The sequence below is a fragment of the Nannospalax galili genome, unplaced genomic scaffold (assembly GCF_000622305.1).
Source record: "Nannospalax galili isolate Female #2095 unplaced genomic scaffold, S.galili_v1.0 scaffold1387, whole genome shotgun sequence".
In the NCBI taxonomy this organism is placed as follows: Eukaryota; Metazoa; Chordata; class Mammalia; order Rodentia; family Spalacidae; genus Nannospalax; species Nannospalax galili.
This window is the reverse complement of record NW_008355976.1, coordinates 1,489,294-1,511,857: the sequence shown is the minus strand read 5'-3', so window position 1 is coordinate 1,511,857 and position 22,564 is coordinate 1,489,294. Positions and strand designations below refer to the sequence as shown.

The following is a 22,564-nucleotide window of genomic DNA, read 5'->3' as shown; positions in this document are numbered from 1 at the left end:
TATTTTCAAGATGGCCCTTCTTCAGGTCACATTAGCAAGTAGAGCTAGAAATACCCACAATGTTAAATATTTCAACTCCTTCACTTTGCAGATGAGGAGACACATACACGTGGGAAGGAAAAGCAGTATGGAGTTTGTCTGGCGTTTCTTTCCATCCCTGTCAATACCTGTTTTATTCTTACCTCATCTACGTCATAGCAGTTAGAATTGCATATTAATTTCATATTAAGTCACTCCCTTGTGGAAAAGTAGGTAGTATTTTCTAATGGGTCTAAGTATTTCCTACATGAATTAGCATATTTGCTGTCTAACAACATTACAGGGTAACTGCTTTCATTATCCATGAGAAATCTAAAGTATAAAATGTTAATTAGCTTGCTTAAACAATTAACAAGTGACAGATTAATAGTCATGCAATATATAATTGGTGTGTACATATATATATAAGCCTATATAATTTGTGCTAAGGGGCATAAGTAAGTAAAAATAGCACTTATTTCTGTTCTCTAGAAATTTTTCAACAAAATTAGGGAAGGAAAACTCAACTCAAAATCTTCAAACCTCACAAAGAAATTCTACCTGATGTTCCTGACTGAAGAATATTCCAGAATGGCCTTGAAGCCCTCTATCAACTTTCTACCCCAAAGGAGGCTTAAAATAATTAGGACCTGCAAATGAACTGTAATTTGTGTAATTTACTTTTTGTGGCACATGTCACGTAGTACCTTAATCCAGAAAGCTAATTACCTTTGCCCTGGTTACTTCGCTAATTCTCAAGTTTTTACCTAAAGAACCTATTTTAATGACATGTTCAAATCATGCAGTTAAGTTGGATCCTATAATTGATACCAGGTTCAGATAAGAAACAGAAGTTGTTATTTATTATTACATGAAATTTATTAAATGACTACAGTACTGTCTACTTAGTATGATGTCGGGGCTGGAGAGATAGTGTGGCAGTTAAGAATACTGGCTGTTCTTGCAGAAGAACTGGGGTTCAAGTTCCAGCACCCACATGGCAGCTAACAAGTGGCCCTAACTCCAGTCCCAGGGGATCCGACAGCCTCTTCTGACCTCCGCGGGCATTGCACAACAACATTACACTTACCTACATATAGGCAATACACGCATACACATAAAATAAAAAATAAATAAAATTTAAAAAAATAATATGATGTCAAAATCCTCAACATGTACCAGATGTGGTATTATGGGCCATTAATCCCAGTGAGTTTCTGGCCAGCTGGGCTACAGCTGTCTCAAAAAAAAGACTCAAAAAAAAAAAAAAAGGTCCTCAACATGTTAGACAAGAATATTTGCAATATTAATTATTTTATGAGAATTTGATACATGCATGCATGCAATGTGTTTCAATCATATTCACCCCACTTCCTCTTCCAATTCATCCCAGCTCCCACACCTGCTTCCCAATTTCACGTAATATTTTTTTTTACATAACCCACTGAACCCAGTTAGAGCTGCCATTACCTGGAGCAGGGTCAGTCTACCAGAAACCACACCCCTAAAGAAAACTGACTCTCCGTGCCCTAGCAGTCATGATCTTTCAATAGCTCCTCAGCTGTGGGGTGGGAGCTGGTTGTGGTTTTAATGAGAAGTGGCCCCAGAGGCTCAGGTATTAGAATACTTGGTCAGTTCGTGGTGCTGGTTTGGGGAGGTCCTAGAATCCTTAGTAGGTGCAGCCTTGTTAGAAGAGGCACATCACTGGGGGCAGGCTTTGAGAGGTGATAGCCTTGCCCCACTTCTGTCTTGCTCTCTTTGCTTCCTGTGCCTGCTTAAAGATGCAAGCACTCAGCTTCCTGCTCTGGCTGTCTCTCCTGCCATGCCTCCCTGCCTCAAGGGACTCTTATCCCCCTGGAACTGTGAGCCAAATAAGCTCTTCCTTCTATAAGTTGCCTTGGTCATGGTGTTTTATCACAACAGAAAAGTAACTAATACAAGAATCACCGCTATTCTGGACAGTACTCCAAGCCCAATGAACCATTTACATTGCCTCAGTTCTGAGCATCCTCTCTCACCTTCAAGCCTTGACACAAGTCATCACCTCCACCCACAGCATCACTCACTGCCATTCTCCTTTTACTTAGAAGGCAGGTGGCTCCTCCAGAGACGTCTCCTGACCCCTCAATTGGCCTGCTGCCCTTCCGGTTGCTCTTCCATCACCTCATGCTTCTTGCTCAAGATCCTTTCAGCCTCCAGTGTAGCTGTTCTCCCACAATAGGCTCTGGGTTCACTATTAAGACCAGGAACTGCATCTCATCCACTGTTCTGTGCTCACATTTCTACCCATAACGTCTGGCCCCTGGTGACATTATTTTCTTTCTTGTTTGAAAGTTTTGTTTTGGTTTGGCTTTAAAATAGAGTCTCAGTAGTTGCCCAGGGTGACATTGAACATGTAATTTCACCACCTCAGTCTCCTAAGTAGCTGGATTACAAGTGTGTACCACCACATCTAATTCTATAGTAACTTTTCATCTTAAATGAACTAATGAATAAATAAATAGCATCTTAAAATGTGCACAAGACTTTGGGTGGTGCACAAGAACATAACAGTTTTCTCTAAGTCTCTGAGAAATGTATCCACGGGGCTCCCCATTTTGAAGGATACTGCACAAGACGCTTCCTGTCAATATCTTTGCTCTACTGCAGTTGGTCTAGTACAAACTTACCTTTATCTTGTGCAATCTTACTTTTTCTTTCCAACAAAAACCTTCCCTTGTCTACACAATAATGAACCTAGTAAAAAACAAACAAAAAAGTGAGGACCCCATGTTACAAAAGGTGGTTTATATTTTGAATAAACCATGAATTTGTTTATTTTCATCCCTTTCTATTCTCTTACCTGAACCCTACAGATCTCGTTCTTCATACACACCTAACCTATAAGGAAGCAAAAATAAAACTCTGAAGAAGCTGCAGGATGATTCAAAAGGAAATACGGAAAGCTCACAGACACACAGATTTTTATTTCATTATTTCTACACATAAGGTGTGGTGTACAGAAAGCAAGGACATAAAAATAGTGATAAGCTAGAGAAAAGAGGGGAGGTGCTCATTCTTAAAAACAAGAATAAGTGCCAGGAGTGGTGGCACATGCCTTTAATCCCAGCACTTAGGAAGCAGAGGCAGATAGATCTCTGTGAGTTCAAGGCCAGCCTGGTCTACATAGTGAGTTCCAGGCCAGCTAGGGCTACAGGGACACCCTGTATCAAAAAGACAAAAAAAAAAAAAAAGAAAACTAAAATAAGGAATTTCAATCTCAAGAACCAGACATATTTTCATACCACTTTTACAGTCTGCCCTCCCCAACTTATCCCTCCACACTAACCTGTGAACAGTCCTAGTGCCCAACATTCCTGGAAACTTGTGAGCTTCCAGTATTGCAAGTAGGTAATTTACACTAAGAATGAGTAAGTCACAGAGCAAGTATCATGCTCTGACCAAGGTGGTTCTCCACAATAGGTCAGGACTTCCCTAGAAGCCAGAGCAAAAGTCATATAGCTACTGTTGTGGCTATTTGAACACAGCTGTGGGGGTAAGAACAAAAACTAAAAGGAAACATTCAAGAGATGTTTAAAAGAAAAACAGACAATGTTGGTTGGAGAATTAGCTATGAGGGATGAAAAAAATATAAATCTCATTTCCATCTTTCATAACTAAATTCGTAAGTCCATCTAATGTTATCTTTCTGAAAAGCATACTTCAAAAAGCTTCTAGAAAAGCAGTCTAAAACATGCGTAGTTCTGATGCCTTGCTAAGAGCTGTTCATTCTCCCAGCTCCAACAGAGTAAAGTCCTTGAGTGCACAGCCTATCATCAGCTCCCATCCATTCGTTTCTTGATCTCTGTTCCCTTTCTGTGCTGCCTTTATGTTGCAGCAACACCACCCCTTTAGAGAATTCTGCTTCTTTCTACGATTTATCTCTACTTAAAAACACTCTTCTTGGCCAGGTGCACGCCTTTAATCCTAGCGCTCTGGAGGCAGAGGCAGGCGGATCTCTGTGAGTTCAAGGCCAGCCTGGTCTACATAGTGAGTTCCAGGACAGCTAGAGCTACAGGGAGACCCTGTGTCAAAAAGACCAAAAAAAAAAAAAAAAACCACTCTTCTTGACTCTATTCCTTGATTAAATAAATGCCCCATTCAGATTCTCCTAAAAATCACTGATATTTGTTGCTGTTATTCCATATTATGTGAAGATTATGTGTTTCTTTCTGAGCATCTTGGAGCAATGAATTCATCATTCATCTCTGTATCCCGTAAGCCCAGCACATTGCCCACACAAAACTGTTATTGAGAGAATATGTCTTTGCACAAATGAATGAATGATCACATTGCTAGATGTATGTGTATAATAAGATGTCTTGGTACATAATTAATAAGAGTGATTCAGTTTCTGTTTTCAGAGAAAACAACAACAGTGACAAAAGAAAACTGATCTGTGATGCACTCTTAGAGAGGATGTATAACAGCACAAGATTAATGTCAATCAAAGATAAAGACAGCCCTGATAGGTATGAAACAGGGCACATGTTACTGGAGAAGGATCTGAAGGCCTAGAGATACCACTTCCTAGAGAACATGGTGCTTAAGCCAGATCTTAAAGGCTTAAAGCATCAAGTCACTGAAAAAAACATTGAAAGAAAGACCAGAACAGGCTATGATGGCGGTCAATGAAAACAAGTCCATGGGGGACTGGAGAAGACTCCTCTGAGAGGATGGTGTCTAGCTCTTTATCGGGTTATAGCTCTTCTCTGTTTAAAGATTCTCAGCTCACTCGGAGTCTAAGTAAATGGAATTAAATAGACTGTGAGTGCTATAAGCTCCTACAAGGCCCACTTCCAAGTCTTCCTTGAACCCTCCATCTCTCCCCATGTTCTCTCTGCTCCGGTATACTGGCTTCCTTGTTCTTACCCACTAGACATACTCCCTCTTTGGGAACATTTGTCATTTCTGATTCTTCCTCAATCTTCCCCAGATATCCCCATGGATATATCTCTCAGTTCTCAGGTCTCTCTCCAAATATTTCCACTAGGCAACTTCACCTAAATTTTCAGTTCCCTCCAGTTTAACATGTTCCTTCCATTCGTAGTGTTCTCCTTATGACATCTGTCATTTATTTAGTTTATATTTTAACTTCATTCATTTATGCACCTCTCATCAGAAACTACACTCAGTACCCTGGGAATAGTCTCCGTTTTGCTCTTGACAAACACATGTTGAATGTGAGAGTATGAGAGTCTCCATCCAACAACATCTCTCTGTGACCAAGGCACCTTCTCACATCATTTTCCTGTGACACTGGTGCTGCATTTAGGAGTGACTTCGCTCTTTCAAGGCCTATTTTTAAACTGCAGTACAAGTGGGAGAAAGAAGTACTTGGGCCTGTTTTGAATTGTTGGGCTGCATTTTAGCAGTAGGTACTACTTGGGTTTTAATGCAAGTTCCAAAAGTTCAAGGATTGTAACTATCCATCTCCTTTGCCTGATGTGTCTAGCAGAGCAGTTAATGAGGAAACACTAACCCTGTGCTGACTATGGAAACTGGATCAGCTTGGGGGACTCGGAACAGGTCAAGAGATTCACATGTCGTTATGAGAATGGTAGCAGAGATAGTGGCCCTTTGAGATCGCATCCCTAAACAGGAGCACTGGGGGCCTGTGAGAGTGGATATGGACATTTTACTTCTCTGTCTGCCAGGTCCCTGGAGCCTCGGCTCATATTCCCACAGCCTGCTCCTTGAGCCTTCTGTGTAGCATTATAAAAAGGCCTGCTACAGAAAGAGAAAGCCAGATCCAGCTGCTCTCCCTACCTCATTCTCAGGTGAGTGCCCCCTCAACAAAAGTGTGGCAGCCCAAAGCTCCTGCCACCCCACAGGATCTTGAAGACTCTACAAACTACTTCATCATAAGGCATGCCCCAGAGCCTTAGCTGACGGTCCAGAAAGGCAAGTGAGATGAAAGGCAACAGCCACATCCAGAGCCAAAGAGAAGCTGAGTCTAGCAGGGAGTCGCTTTTGACAGGAAGCCTGACAACTTGCAAGACAGGTATTGGGAGGTAAGAATGTGGCCTAAAAGTGCTGTTTCACAGTAGCTAAGAATAGAATCAGCCTAGATATCCACCAACAGATGGATAAAGAAAATGTGGTACATATGCACAATGGAATTTTATCTAGCTGTAAAGAAGAACACATCATAACATTTACAGGAAAATGGATGAAACTGGAGATCATTATGTTAATCAGAATAAGCCAGACTCAGAATGATGAATATTATTCTTTCTCACATATGCAGAAATCAGATGTGTGTGTGTGTGTGTGTGTGTGTGTGTGTGTGTGTGTGTGAATGTAAAAAAGTGAGCTATGAGAGGAGAGAAAAGAGCTCTTCAGGGAAAGGAAGGGAGAAGGATTATAGAATACATGACGTGAAAGCAGAATGGGGGACAATTCGGCGGGGGTGATGAAGGGGACCTGCAAGTGGGTGGCCAGGAGTCGAAGAGGAGCAAACCATGATAACATGGAAATCTTAATAATACCTTTCACCTTGTATTCTAACTTTAAAAATAAAATTTTAAAAGAGCTTAAATAACTTCAATATGGATTATGGTAACTCTGTATATCAGCTTAGGGAAAACTGCAATCTTAACAAAATTTCTCATTCTAGTCCATGAATATTGCATTCGTCAAATATTGTGATTATTTTCTTGTAGCCATGGCTTGGGGATTCCAGTGTACAAATTATGCACCCATATTTGTTAAATCTATTATCTTCAACACTATTGTGAATAAAATGGTTTTTGTGGTATCACTTTTAGATACTTGATTATTAGTTTTGTAGACTGCTATTACAGGCTAGAACCTTGCTATTTTACCAATGTTGATAGATTTTTTTTTCAGCTCATGTATCCTCATTATACCTTCTTCAAAATAAAATAAAACAAAAACCAGATCTGTGCTTCAAGTATTATCAAAGCAGAAAGAGTATTTTGTCAAGAGAGGGATAAAAAAGTACCGACTCAGGGCTAGAGAGATGGTCCCACAGTTTAAAAGCCTAGCTGCTCTTTCGGAAGACCCAGATTTGGCCCTCTAAACCCACATGGCCACTAACCATCTGTAACTCCAGTTCCAGGGGATACAACACCCTCTTCTGGGATCTGCAGGCATTGCATGACACAGGTACACTTATATACACGCAGGCAAACATTCATACACATAAAATAAAATTAAATAGATCAAAAAAATTTTTAATAAAGTGCCTGACTCTGAATTAGAGAAGCACTTGAGTATGTCAATGTTATAAAAGCCTTGAGAAAGAGAAGGCATCATTGTGTGCCTCTCGACACACTTCCATCTACTTTGTTTTCATGCTGGGCCCCACTTCTCTGGGCACAGTGGTTGAGTGACATGGCCTCTTTCCAGGTAAGCTTACTTAGCTCTCTGTCCCATACCACACAGCATCATTCGCTTGGATTTCAGCATTCCTTCCCACAATCTATTTATGACAGATACATAGATGAATGGATCCAAAGTAAAAGTGATCTTATGTCTTATTGGAGATGGTAGTTATGTCTTTGAAAATTGCTTTTTCATGCTCCGATAGCAGCAGGTGGTCTGTTTTGAAATTTGGTATCTGTCAAGGAGTAGAAGCTGTTCTTTTATCTGTACAAGTTCTAAGGATGGAGAAAATAGAGGTCAGTGATGTGGATTTTGTAACCTTCGAATCTGTTCATCTTTGCTTGTCCAAGGTAAAGAGAATCCAGTGAAAATCTCTTAGTTCTCACTTTATCATATTGTGTTTTGAGGTTTTTGGTCTCTAAACTCTCACCAATAAGGTCAAGCTGAAAGGCATCTTTCAGCTGTAGTAAGGACCTGGGTTAGAATTGAAGAAAAATCCTGGGAAGAAAAAACAGATTAACGTGGATACTGTCAATGGAGACACCTGTGGCTCTTTCTAAGCCTCAGCACCCCTGCTTGTCATAGCCAAGTCAGTTGCTCTTAAAGATAAAGCCCAGGGCATTAGGAAGCTTGATAGAGAAAGAGTTTTATGTCAGAGCCCAGAGCCCAGGGCCCAGGTGAGATTTGGGTTTCTAGCAAAGCAACATTGGGCTTCAGAATCAGAGAGACAGAGAGAGAAAGAGAGAGAGAGAGAGACAGAGAGAGAGAGAATTTCCCTGAGTAACAGAGATTTGTTGTCACAGGCTCCAAGAAATCATTTCAGAATATCATTGTAAAATCAGTAGTACCTCTCCCAAAGTCAGGGCTGTACTTAACGCTGTCTTTGGGAGAAATCAGAGTGGCCCTGGAAGTGACTTCCAGGCATATAGGCACCCACTGGCCAGGAACAGAGGGGGAAGCTGTCACAGGGAACATGTCCAGCAACTAGATCTGCTGGAGGTCTTGAATCTTGTCAGCACCTCCATCTATAAAGAGATCATCAGCAGGAGCTGCTGCATTTGATGTTATGATCCAAGATGAACTTTATTTTTCTACGGGATTGTCTTTGGCCTTCTTTTCTTAGCTTTTGTTTTCTTTTTAGCTTTTTTCTTAATTGCTGTTGTGTTTCTCTATCCCCTTACTGACCCTAGAACTGAAGACCTAGAATCCTGAAAATTTGAAAAATAATTCCTATTCTCACCTAGTTGAAACATCATTTATTCTAACCTCTATCTTGTCTAATTATGCTCAAGTTTCAAGACTAAAACAAGAACACTCCTCTGGTCACCCCTCTCCTTTCCCTGCACTCACTGTATCTCTATACTAGCATTTTCACAGTGCTCTTTGAATTTTTAAAAAAATATATATTTTATTTATTATTTTTATTTTATGTGTATGTGTGTATTGCCTGCATGTAGGTAAGTGCACCCATATTGTGCAATGCCCGTGGAGGACAGAAGAGACTGTCAGATCCCCTGGAACTGGAGTTATGGACAGTTGTTAGCTGCCATGTGGGTGCTGGGATTCGAACCTGGGTCTTCTGCAAGAACAGTGTTCTTAACTGCTGAGCCATCTCTCCAGCTCTACAGTGTGTTTATGTATGGTTGTCTTCAGCCTCAGACAAGCCATGTACAGGTCAAGGGGAATAAGCCTAATCTGCATTGACAGAGTCTCACAAATAGCCCTGTTCATGGTCAGTCATATAAGTAAATACTTCTCAATAAAAGAGCAAGGAAGTGGGGAGAGACAGAAAGAATGGAGGAGAAAGGAAAGCAGAAATAAAGAGAAAGTGAAGGAAAGAAGGAGGAAGAGAGAAAGGATGAGACGGAGGAAGGGAGGGAGAACAGCTTTATGTCAAAGGAGATACCAGTAAGGTAATTTTACGAAAAAAAGTGGCAAATACTATAAAGACAATTAGGGTACAGGGCATGCCAGGCACAGTGTTGCATGCCTTTAATCCCAGCATTAGGGAGGCAGAGGCAGGCAGCTCTCTGTGAGTTCAAGGCTAGCCTGGTCTACATAGTGAGTTCCAGACCAGCTGGAGCAGCAAGACCCTGTCTCAAAAAGACGGGAAAAAAAAATAGCACAGGGCATGAAGAAAATCCGAGGAAATTCAGGGAAGCTACATTTTTGGTATAAATATTTTTCCTCAAGGTTCTACTTAGAAAACTTAGACCTTGAGAGTAGAGACTAATTTTGAGATGTCGGGTCCTTTCTTTGGAAAGAGGGTCTTGCAGCTTATGAATTTGGTTACAGGGTAAGTGGAGGTGGAGATGAATGTGAGGGAGTGCTAAGCTGCACTCACACCCCAGGTTTCCAGGGGACTCTCTGATTGTGCTCTGTGTCCTAGCAGGTTGTCAGTGTGACCTTACCCTCTCCGGTCCTCCCACTCAATGCCAGTGATGAGCTCCTGCAACTTCACACATGCCACCTTTGTGCTTATTGGCATCCCAGGACTAGAGGAAGCCCACTTCTGGTTCGGCTTCCCTCTGCTTTCAATGTATGCCGTGGCATTGTTTGGGAACTGCATCGTGGTCTTCATCGTGAGGACTGAGCGGAGCCTGCATGCACCCATGTACCTATTTCTCTGCATGCTGGCAGCCATTGACCTGGCCTTATCTACATCCACCATGCCCAAGATCCTCGCCCTCTTCTGGTTTGACTCTCGGGAGATTACTTTTGATGCCTGTCTTGCACAGATGTTCTTCATCCATGCTCTCTCAGCCATCGAATCCACCATCCTCCTGGCCATGGCCTTTGACCGTTACGTGGCCATCTGCCACCCGCTGCGCCACGCCGCTGTTCTCAACAATACGGTTACTGCCCAGATTGGTGTGGTTGCTCTGGTCCGGGGAACCCTCTTCTTTTTCCCACTTCCACTGCTGATCAAGCGGCTAGCCTTCTGCCACTCCAACGTGCTCTCCCATTCCTACTGTGTGCACCAGGATGTGATGAAGTTGGCCTATGCAGACACATTGCCCAATGTAGTCTATGGTCTCACGGCCATTCTTCTGGTCATGGGTGTGGATGTCATGTTCATCTCCTTGTCCTATTTTCTGATTATACGAACTGTTCTGCAACTGCCTTCCAAATCCGAGCGAGCTAAAGCCTTTGGGACCTGTGTGTCACACATCGGTGTGGTCCTGGCTTTCTATGTGCCACTCATCGGCCTCTCTGTGGTGCACCGCTTTGGAAAGAGCCTAGATCCTATTGTACACGTTCTCATGGGGGATGTCTACCTGCTGCTGCCTCCTGTGATCAATCCCATCATCTATGGTGCCAAGACCAAACAGATCAGAACACGAGTGCTGGCTATGTTCAAGATCAACTGTGACAAGGACATAGAGGCTGGAGGAAACACATGACATTTATCACTCCATTACCCCTTGTCCTAGCTGGTTTGATATAGTCATTTCATCACACTTGCTTAATTCCAGTCACCCGTGAGCACATGAGTGCTTTTCCCTGACTGGCATAGTAAACTAAAGTACGATCCATCTACTTCCCGGAATATAATGTGAAATAACCCTTTCTAATGAATTATTATGTGGTTTAAAGACTGTTGTAAAATGAGACATGCTTATACTACTAAGTAAAATAATAGGTCTATGTGACTGAAACTAATCTAATAAGGCCTGTGACTTCACTGAAATGTGTTTAAATTTCCAATGATTTGGTTTTGTTCCTACTTTCTTTGTTGTAAAGACATTCTTCAGCTGTTATGTGTAACCTTTAAAACATGGAACGCGAAGCTGACGGTTTATGGAAACTATGCCTTGCCTCATTTCTGGCCTGCTACTCACTACCTGGGAACTTATCCGACCCCTAAATAACAATGCTTTTGAATGAATCTTGTATGTTTATCATGTTCCAGGCTCTATGATAACTGTTTTTCAAATTTTTGGTGATCTTTTCCTGTTTCTAGGGTAGGTTGCCCCTCATGACGTGACAGAAATGAAGTTTTCATTAGCGAGGTGACTTGTTTGTGCTGTGCCAAGTTAAATTAAATTTGAGAATTGAATGCACTTACTTTTACTACCAAGTTATATTGCTTCCTGTTTAACATCTGCCGTTTATTTCCTCTGCCTGTACAAACCCTGTTTTCTCTCTGCTGCGGACTAAAATGAACGTCTTTGTATTTGAGCCAAGAGATAACGCTGCCGAGTTGAAAATGGCGAACTCCAATTCACTTGCTCTTCAAGGCAGATACTTCTCTCCAGATGAAAGAAGAAGGTTTGGATCTATTTGTCTCTTACATGGTCTTGATTATTTCTTCTTTTTATTGTTTTTTGTATCTTTCCAATATTTTGAAATTATGTCATATGATATTGTCTGAGTCTTCATGCAGGTATCAAAATTAATATTCTGTCTTAAGATTTTCAGTGTTATATCTATTTTTATTTTTGTAAAATCCTATAAAATAATGTGTGAATATGGAAGAAATTCTCCAGTCTTCTTTACCATCAGCACAAGGGCCTGACAGACAAGGTTTGTACAACTGTAGGAATGTTGAATGAACTTATTTCATGATAGGATATTTCTGTTGTGTTGAGCAGAATGAGGAAACTGATCTGGAAACGTATAGTAGTAATAACTGTAGAATAATATTAATATGCTTAGTGTATACTTCATGGTTAAAGTGGTAAAATTCGTGAACTATATCCACCACAATAAAAAACCATTAAAATGATATAAAATATTTTATTGTCAATTTTATATCAAGAATGTGGTAAAGCTATTTCTTTTTAGATACGTTGGGTTAAAGAAAACACATGGTTAAGGCTTGAAAAATAGCTCTAAGAGAATGATATTTAGTTTGAAGTAACAGAATTATAATGCATTGTTATTAAGTTTACAACAGGCCTATGGTTTTACAGCCTTCAAGTCCCTTTTACACTGGTGAGATAGCAGGGGAACAGCAAGATTTTCTGTCATCGTACACACTTGGTTAAGTCACACATTTTCTCAGCATTTTTCCTAATTACAACCTTATAATAAGCTTCATTTCCAAAGTCAAAATGGAAAAATGGGGAAGAAATACAAATGAACGTCATAGATCTTTCTGTGACTATCAGACAATAGTTTAGCAAGATCTCTCTGATTTGGAGTAATAAAGTGGTAATCACGGATATGAGACAAAAATCAAATGACGCTGTGATGGCTGACATATATCAGCTTAGCTGGGCCATGACCTCTAGATAATCTCACAAATATTTTTCTAGATGTTTTCACAATGGTGTGTTTTTGAGTGACGTTAACATTTAAATCAGTGCGCTTTGAATAAAGCAGAATGTCCTCTTGACCAGCCTTACTCAATCAATTGAGGACTGAAGAAAAACAAGAAGAAATTCCGCAGCACGTACAGACAGCTCGAGGACCAAACTGTGATACTGGCACTGTTTTTCCTTGTTTCTTCCTTGGAATGCCTGCTGGCAGCTGACCCTAAAAACTGGGATTGACTAGCATCTATAATCATGCAATCCAATTCCTTAATTTAAGTCCCATTTTCTCTGCATTATGCACATGTCTGTCTGTCTATCTACATACCTAACCCATCCATACATCGTGCCTGACAATTCCTAACAGAGACCTAGAAAGTTAAAAGGGGAAGGGAAATGTTCCTGTGGGCAGCTAAACATGAATGGAGAACCAAGAATTGACAGAGAGACAATGAAAACTGTTAACATGTGGGACCGGAGAGAGGGCTCAGCAGTTAAGAGTACTGACTGCTCTTGTAGAGGAACCTGGTTCAATTCCCAGCACCCACATGGCAGCTAACAGCCATCCATAACTGCAGTTTCAGGGAATCTGACACCTTCTTCTGACCTCCACAGGCATTGCACCACACAGGTATGCCTACACACATACAGACAATACACTCATGCATGTAAAAAATAAATAAATGAATAAATAAATAAATACTTTTTTTAAAAAAAGAAAAATGTTAACATGTGAAACATGAAGAAAATTAACTGTACCAGCCCAGCCTTGAATAGGCATCACAATCTCTCTAAGGTTCAATTGTTGTAAAACCAGTTTCTTCAGCCCATGTGTTACCAGATGGTTCTCTAACTGCATGAACTCCCGTGTTCTAAGGATGTGATTCCTGAACAGCCTCTGCCTTTAAAACCATCTTATGAAAACCACCAGGAACCCCACATTATAAATACAATTTCTCTCTCCTTTTCAAACAGTAAATGCTTTGATATGGTTTCCTTGGCTGTCACTGGTTAATGAATCCAGCTTTGTGTGACCATAGGCATTCCCCTGGTGGTCTTTAGTAATGTCCATAAATATATTAGATTCCTATAAGCATAAGGCAGTGGCTTATGTGAGAAATGCTTGCTATACTGAGCTGAGTATGCTGGAAGCAGAGTCTAAGACAAGGACTTAGATGAATTAGTGATGGAGAAAATAAATATAGCCATGCTTCTAATGTCATTGTGTGTGTGTGTGTGTGTGTGTGTCTAATATGGTCTTATGAGTAATTTTATAGCTTAGAACATAATACTCACCTTATAGTAGTTTTATAAATGCTTACAAAAATTTGTGTTGAAAAAGAAATCAAAACGAAAACAGAGAAAGCAATGTTAAGAAATAAACATCACAGTTATCTAGTGGGAAATCTGTGTGTAACCGCCTTGCCTGCTAAGGCAACAGCCAGAAAGCTCTGTAAAAAAATATATTTATCTATCTTAACTCCTGCCCTACATATCTGCCACTGCAAACATGCTTGCAGAAGAAATTTCCTTTAGTGGTCTTAGGTTACGTGAGCATCTATGCTAATAGTCACGGAGGCTGTAAACCCACGGGTGCTGTAACGATGAGGGTTTTATAAACTCTGTAAAGGGATCAACTTAGGGCTCAAGTTATTTGAGCGGTAACTCTATTCAAGTCTGCTAGTGTGAATAAACTTTCCCAATTTCTCCAAAGGAGTCTCTTAGTGCCTTCTAGCCAGTCCCCTGACTCAGTTTCCCGTAACAGTAGTATCAGACATGCTTCTAGAAAACAGAAAGAAAGAGCAAAGAGAGTGAAAAAGGAGACAGAAAATTCAATATGGTTGTTACCGAGGTCACTACTATAAATGGATGCTTGAACCGCCTGGTACTTCTTTAAAATATGCATGGGGAATTGTCTAGCCAAAGGGTGGGCTGAGGTGTTCATCCATCAACTTTTATTATTGAATTTTGACACTGGGGCTTTAACCTCTTGATACTTTCAGTGTAAGCTTTGAAAATAAAAGCTTTAAAGCAGAAAAATATCAAGAGTACCTACTTGAGGTAAAAAACAGAATGAATAAAAGTATCTGTCACACCTACAGGTGAAGTAAGAGGTGGACCAAAGTGTAACATGGAACGAACACAGATGCTCTACCTGAGTTAAAGGAAGGAGGTAAAGGTTTGAGAATCCATGAGTTGATTTTTCTTCATTATACTTAAAAGTACTACTTACTGAGGGCTTGCTCTGATCCTTTCCTATAGTAGTATCTTCCTTACATAGTTCTCAAAAGCATTTGTGCTGGATAGCTTTAGTGTCATCTTGACATACCTGGGTTGAGGGAGCCTCAACTGGGGAATTTCCTCTATTGGACTGGCCTGTGGCCATGTCAGTGGGGCATCTTCTTAATGAGTGGTGTGGGAGGGCCCAGCCCACTGTGGGTGGTGCCACCCCTGGGCAGGTGGGCCTGTGCTGCATAAGAAGGCAGGCTGAGCAGGGGCCAGGGGAGCAAGCCAGTAAGCAGTGTTCCTCCACGGCCTGTGCTCCAGCTCCTACCTCCAGTTTCCTGCCCTGAGTTCCTACCTTGGGCTCCCTGATGAACTGTGACCTGGGGGATGTAAGATAAATAAACCCTTTCCTTCCCAAGTTGGTAGGTTGGTAGTGGTCAGAGTATTTTGTCACAGCAATGAAAAAACAAAGTAGGACAGCATTTGAAAGGACCATTTGTCAAAGTAGAAAAGGAGGCAAAAAGAAATCAGTTATACACTCTTCTCCAAGTTGCTCAGTAGTAAACGGCAGAGTCCAGACTTGAAGCCAGGTCCTTCTGAAGTCCCAGCGTCCTCTTCCATACTTCTCTTTACTGTACTTGGTAACTGTAGACTGAACAGGCAGGCATGGACTGATCTATGTAAGTGATGAAGGGGTTTGGGAAGTGACTTCTGCCAGAGGTATTTTAGATACGTCATTTCCACCTCTGACCTCTATTTCTCCATCTAAAATGTAGATGGCAGCGTAACACCTGTCCTTCACACCTCAAGAAGGGTTCAGACACAAGTGCAGTGCCAGATCACTGCCTTTCAAAGATTCCACAAAGCTCCTGAAAGGAAAGGGGATAACAGAAGTGACACCAATCTGTCCCCGCTGTCACAAATGCTCAGGTCAGTTCCCTCTCTGTGAGGTTCCTTTCCTTCACCTGTTTTCCAGGGTGAGGGTCATGCATGTTGGTAACATAAGATGTGTTTTCGTTGCCTCCTTATTTGTGTGTGGTTGAAACACAAAGAGCCATAGACAGTGCTCACAAATTAATGTCAGTATACACTCTTGACATTGTCACCTCCATCAACAGGGTAAAAGCCTCCAGCACCTTCAAGAGTTTCCTTCTTCCCTCTTGCTGCTCTCCTTCTGTGGTCAGAGCGTTTGGCATAAGATCTTGCCTTGACAAAGTTTTAAACACACACTACAGCATTGTCAATCATAGGCTTTTGAATTGTTTTAGAGAGAAGCTGGGTATGGAAGCACATGCTTGTAATCCCAGCACTTTGGAGGTGGAGGAAAGAGTACCCATAGTTCAAGGTCTTCCTAAACTGCATAGTGAGTCTGAGGCCAACCTGGATTATAAGAGACTCTGTCTCAAAATTAATCAATTGAAAAATAAAAAATAATAAAAACAAAATTGTCTACTCTTGTATCCCATATTATACTCCATTAGAGAAAGCCTAAGGAGAATGTGAGCAAAACCACAGGTGTAACCTGTACTGGCTCTCACACTGAGAGAGGATAGAGCCCTGTGTTGGGATTTGGGAGCTTTGACCTGTATTTCCTGTTCTGCCACTAGGTGGATGACTTTCCCTAATTCAGATGATCTCTCTAGTGGAGCATTGTGATTGAACAATATAGTTAATTCCTGCCACATTTCATATATGATATTCTATTAATATCATTAAGAAGCCTCAGACTACCCCAAAGGGCCTGCAGTACTGATTCTTGGCACTCCGTGGAAATTGCCCTCTAGCCTATTTGAGAACCAGGCCTTTTCCAAAGGCCTGGCCACACCTGTTTTTGCCCAAATATGGCATCTCTCAACTTGATCTCCTATGCTCTGTTCCTACCAATTATGGCTCATTCCAAAACCTCAGAACTGCTCCCAGAGACTGGGGATTTTCCATCACAGGAGGTATTCGCAGGCTCTCTAAAAGGAGGCTGTGCCCAATTGAAAGAGCAGCTGTTGTGTGACATCAGGTCAGTTCACTCTATGAGGCTCCTTTCTGTTTCCCAGGAATAATGATCACATCTGCCTCTCAGGGCTTTTGTGAGAATTTGACGCGATATCCCTGGGCAACATTTGGCACAGTATTCGGTACATGGTATGAGCTCAGCAGATGCTTGTCATGTTACTATAGAAAGGGAACAGGTCAAAATTTGTTTCATAAGGATGAGGTCAAAGAAGTAGGAACACATATCATTGAAGCCATGGAAAGCCAGCTACAGACACACAGATTTGCTCTTCTTTTTTGAACAGGGTCTCCTTATGCAGCCCGCCTCCTGTCTCAGTCGCCTGAGTGCTACTCATTTGGTGACCTTAGACTGAGACTTTGGAATGTAAGAACAGGACTTCTTGGTCTTCCTCCCCCCCCTCCTTCCTTCCCCACCCCTTCCCCACTTCCCTTCCTCCTTCTAATACAAGCATTGAAGTTGAAGAATGGGAAAGGGAAAGAAGACAGTAGATAAAGGAGATGAGATTTCAATGAGATTGAAAAGGGATTGAAGTGATGGACATATGCACTGGAGATAGGAAGTTAATAGTTCCAGCTCCATAGTTCCAAGTCCTATGTCTGAAATATGGCCCATCTTCAGCAATAGAGTCTTACCTTCAGCTTTAATCAAGGACTGTGGCAATAGCCTGTGTAATTTGGGGAGTCTCTTGTACTACCCTGGCCAACAATTTGAAAAGGGGGCAGTTCTCTTGTCTGGTACTGTTTCTTGTTATATAGCCTTCAGGTATACATATGCACTCATGTTCAGATACTGTATGAAAAAATAAAACAGAAAGGCAACAGACCAGTTTCCAAACCTGTCCCTGAAAAATGTGTATTTCAAAATGTGGCAAATTAAAGGCAGAGGCAATGGCCTTTGCTGTAGCTTTGTCACAAAAACCAGGGTCCTGGGAGAGTATTTGCCTTTTTGTTTTTGTGCTGGATAGCTTTAGCATCAACTTGACACACCTGGGTTGAGGGAGCCTCAATTGGGGAATTTCCTCTATTGGACTGCCCTGTGGCCATGTCTGAGGGGCATCTTCTTGATGAGTGATGTGGGAGGACCCAGCCCACTGTGGGTGGTACCACCCCTGGGTAGGTGGGCCTGTGTTGTATAAGAAAGCAGGCTGAGCAGGGGCCAGGGGAGCAAGCCAGTAAGCAGCATTTCTCCATGGCCTGCGCCCCAGCTCCTACCTCCAGTTTCCTGCCCTGAGTTCCTACCTTGGGCTCCCTGATGAACTGTGACCCAGGAAATGTAAGATAAATAAACTCTTTCCTCCCCAAGCTGGTAGTGGTCAGAGTGTTTTGTCACAGCATTGAAGAACAAAATTGGACAGAGTTCACATTACCTGGGAGGGCTTCCTGTGTACTTGGGAAGCCTAGTCAGCTCACAGGTGGCCTCAGGCTGTTCCTTCTGTGAGAGACCACTGAAACTGGGACTCTCAGGAAAACGGTCACTATAGTAAAAGTGTCTTTCCCAGCAAAACAGAGTCTCTGGGGACTGATAACCAGAAAAACACTGCCCTTTTCCCAGCCATGTTTATGTTGGCCTGGTCAGTGGAGGGCAACAGTTTAGGTAGTCGGTGCCCCTTGAGAGCTTGCCTTAGAACAAAGCCATCTTATCCTCGGTAATTTCACGTGCCCCCACCTCTGAGCACACACCATTTATCTCAGACTGGGTTAATTAGAAATAAGAGAGCATTATTATTGTTTGGAATAGCTATTTCCCTGTGCTGTTTTTATTACTGGAGGAGAAGGTTTGCACTTAGCATATATTTACAACCAGATTTACCGGCTTCATTTCACATATTTGGAATTATTTCCAACAATAATCATCACCAGTTCTCCTGGCTTATGCCATAGTTCATGCCCAGTATTCATTTCTTCCTCTTTTCCTTTAAAAAATAGCATAGATTAATTATACATAATAATGAGTTTCATTATGACATTTTCAAGCACATTTACAATTACACCATTTATTTCTTTTAAAAATATTTCATTTATTATTTTATTTAATTTTATGTATATAAGCTTATTGCCTGCAAAGCCCATGGAGGTCAGAAGAGGTCATCGGATCCCCTGGAACTGGACTTACAGACTGTTGTTAGCCACCATGTGGGTGTTGAGAACTGAACCTGAGTCCTCTGCAAGAGTAACCAGTGCTCTTAACCACTGAGCCATCTCTCCAGGCCCAGTATACATATCCATTTCTTAATGTCATTCAATGATAGACTTCAGGAAGGAAATGTAAAAATAAATAAATGAGAATAGTAGAGTGAATGTTTAATATTGAGCCCACAATGGTTCATAGAGAGCTTTACAAAGTACAATAACACTACTAAGAAAGGAGAAAGCAATTGATATTTAAACTGAAACCACTTTGGTGTTGAATAAAGTAAATTGAGGAAAGTGAAGGGAGTCTACAGAGGTGTGAAACGACGAGATGAGTTCCCACACTGGGAGAGACCTTTACTGCCAGTCCACAGGCTGTGCTCCCCCAGGTTCTCCCAAGAAGTCCTATGCAAGCTTAAACCAGACAAAAATCCCAGCATAGACAGGGGAAGTGAGTAAGAAATCTCAGTGCAACTTGAGGAATTTTTGACAATTGATGGCTGCTGGGAGGGGGAAAGACAGTGTCTTATAGGAATGGGACTCTTGGTGGGCCCAGTGGATGGACCCACACTGAAGGACTTTGGGGACACAAATCAGACTCTATAGGCCATACCATATACACACATATATATGCATGTATGTATAATGTACTCTCACATATATATGAGAGTACATTAAATTGGGCAGGGGGACAGTGGGTGGAGGTGTGGACAGGGGAGGAAATGTACATGCCATAAAACTACATTACATGAGAATGGCAAAAAAAGACTCTTACAGAGTCCCACAGCTGGTCAAATGCAGAGAATAAGTGTCTGTGAGATGCTGATCTCTAAGTGACACATCTTCGATGGAGCTTCTTCACCTAAGGCTTACGGAACATAGCAGAACAGGGGGTAGAGAAACTATTAATGCATCTCTCAGCTCTCATCAATGAAGCTTCCTCATGAAACAGAGCAATGAACACAAAAGGCCACAAATAACCAAAATGTAGAGAATAAGAAACTGCAGAGTGTGTATCCCTGGACAGGACTCCTATATTAAACCTCTGCAAGCCAGGGCTCAGGGACCATTGCAGAAGAGAGGGCAGAAAAATTTCAAGAGCCAGAGGTGGTAGATGACCACAAGGAAACAGAGATTTCCAGGCTCCTGGGAACTTGCTCAATGAACTTACAGCAATGGTGACAGCATGTACAAGACCCATGCAAATTCGAACCAGACAAATAACTCAAACCCAGCATAGAACTGGGAAAATGGGTAAGAAGCCTCAGCCTTAGCTGAGGAACTATTGTCAGCTGATCACTGCTGGGTGAGGGGGAGTTGGTCTTTAAGGGAGTGATGCTAGATAGGCTGACCAGGCTCCAGTGATGAACTCACACAAAAGGACATCTGGGGACACAAATTTGACTTAACATGCCTTAGCATATATTATAGAATTCAGGAAATCTGGTGGGGGGCTATGGGAGCTGCAGATAGGGGAAGGAGCCTACATATGATTAAGATGTATTATATAAAATGCACAAAAATTCAATAAAAATAAAAATTAAAAAAAATGTACATGATACTAAAATAGTAAAAAAAAAAAAAGACAACATGAATAAATTAGGCTCTTTAGGTTTAACTACAATAGAGGGAGTGGGGAAGTGAGGGGTCTCTGCAAGGAGTGGACAGAGGTCAGTAGGACCAAAATGCACTGCATGACATTCTCAAAGAATTAATGAAAATATTGTATTATAAAGTAAAAAAGCAGACAAATCCAAGATCAGAATGAGCCTAGTGTTTCCATGTGAAGCAGTTCACAGCCCCATGTGATTTAGCAAAGACCTGAGAACAAGCTGTGCCAAACGTTCTCTAACAACTGAGATAGTTTGGAGATGAAGTTTTTATGTTGTATAGAGTGAAGAATTTGAATCAAACTATGACTGGCTTGTGATTCATGGGATTTTTTAAGTTTTTTCAGTACTGAATTTGCTTGATTTGTTATGTCAGTCCCAGGGTAGGAGTGTGGGCAGAATCAATTAAGAGATTCAAGACCTCATTTCTGGTCATTTCAGAATGAGATCTGAGAGCTTAATGTCGTCTGGGTTGTTGAAAAGTCTGTTCCCTGTCCAATTTCTCCTAAGCTTTCCCTGGTTTTCTTATACTGGATTAGACCACCACTGGACTCCCAAATCCATTGCTTCTTATCCATACCCTAAGCAAAATCAAGGAACTTCTATAGAACTCATCCTGTGCTCTGTCCCAATAGGAGGCTTAAGGAATATTTTCCTGGAAGGATTTCAAATTCAGAATCTGTAAATGCTGACATTCTCTGAAGATAAGTTAAATTTGATGAGATGTTGTGGAGTCTATGAGTCCCTTTCTTATGATTTAATTCCTATAAACACTTTGCCCATGATTTCAAAGCCAGCTCCAGCTTTCCCATTCCCTAAGTACGTAAGTAGAGTGAGTCCTCTGTGACTCCGATTTTCCCTGGAGACAGACACAGCTGCCAAGTTACCCTGTGCAGTGAGATAAGTCTCAGTCCCTCCAATGCAGACATCCTGGGTTCCTGCATGATGTGTCAGGACAACCTAGAACAACAGCCAGAGTGAGTACTTGGGCCCCAGCATACCCTTTTCTTCACACATTGGTGGCTGCTGGCATCTCAACCTCAGATGGTGATATAAGTGTGAGGGAGGCTGGTACAAAGCAAAAGAATGAGAAATCTTCTGAAACTGGAAACAGTAGGCCTATGCAAAAAAGAAGGCTGACAGAGGCTGTTTTCCCAGGGTCCTGGGGTTCACAGTTCAGATAGGAACCGGAAACACACTATATTTCCAGGAGAGATGGACCTCATATTATTTCAAGTGAGGACGTAAATAAGATGTGTGGTCCTCATTCCATCTGAGCACTAGCTCATCACCACAGCTGTCTCATCTACACTGGCATTTCTCCATAGCAATTCCTGGTCTCGTTATTCTAGCCGGGAGGGACTAGCATGCCCAGCAGTTGATGCAGAATAAACCTGATTTCTAGGACCCTATGAACAAAGGAGGGAAAAGAGACCTGGGTAGTTTCACATTCCTTCAAGTTGCCCCTATCAATATTGTTCTTCCATTTGCCTGGTACCTCTAGATTATCTATAACTGCGTACATAACTCCTCCAGAAAGTAATCTACCTTCTACCAGGGAAGAAGGCACACCTTCTTTGCAATTATTTCTTACACAACCACCATATTTTAAACCTCCTCACTTCTTTTTTAAAGTTTAAAAAAAACTTTATTGAGGATAAAGGTGTTTTGATCATATAAGGTGTTTTGAGAGCATCCACACCCACTCCCTCCCCTCCAACACCTCCCATATCTCCCTATCACTTTTTTCTGACAACTTTGTGTACTCTTTTTTCTTTCTTTCTTTCTTTCTTTCTTTCTTTCTTTATTTCCTTTCTTTCTTTTAATGGGGCTATTTTCTACTTTAACATTCCCCCTCTGAAGAGGTAACCCTAAAATCTTTTAGGGATTAGATAAGAGCTCCCAAATACTTTTGACATTTTGGCC

The 22,564-nt window shown here is 41.5% G+C and overlaps 1 protein-coding gene across 1 annotated transcript; it reads left to right on the top strand.

Moving 5' to 3' along the window:
* Positions 1-9,807: 9,807 nt before the first annotated feature.
* On the top strand, positions 9,808-11,025 carry LOC103750842 (olfactory receptor 51E2). The gene has a single exon (XM_008854124.1). The coding sequence runs from the start codon at positions 9,840-9,842 to the stop codon at positions 10,809-10,811; it is 972 nt and encodes a 323-aa protein (XP_008852346.1). The 5' UTR covers positions 9,808-9,839; the 3' UTR covers positions 10,812-11,025.
* The last annotated feature ends 11,539 nt before the right edge of the window (positions 11,026-22,564 follow it).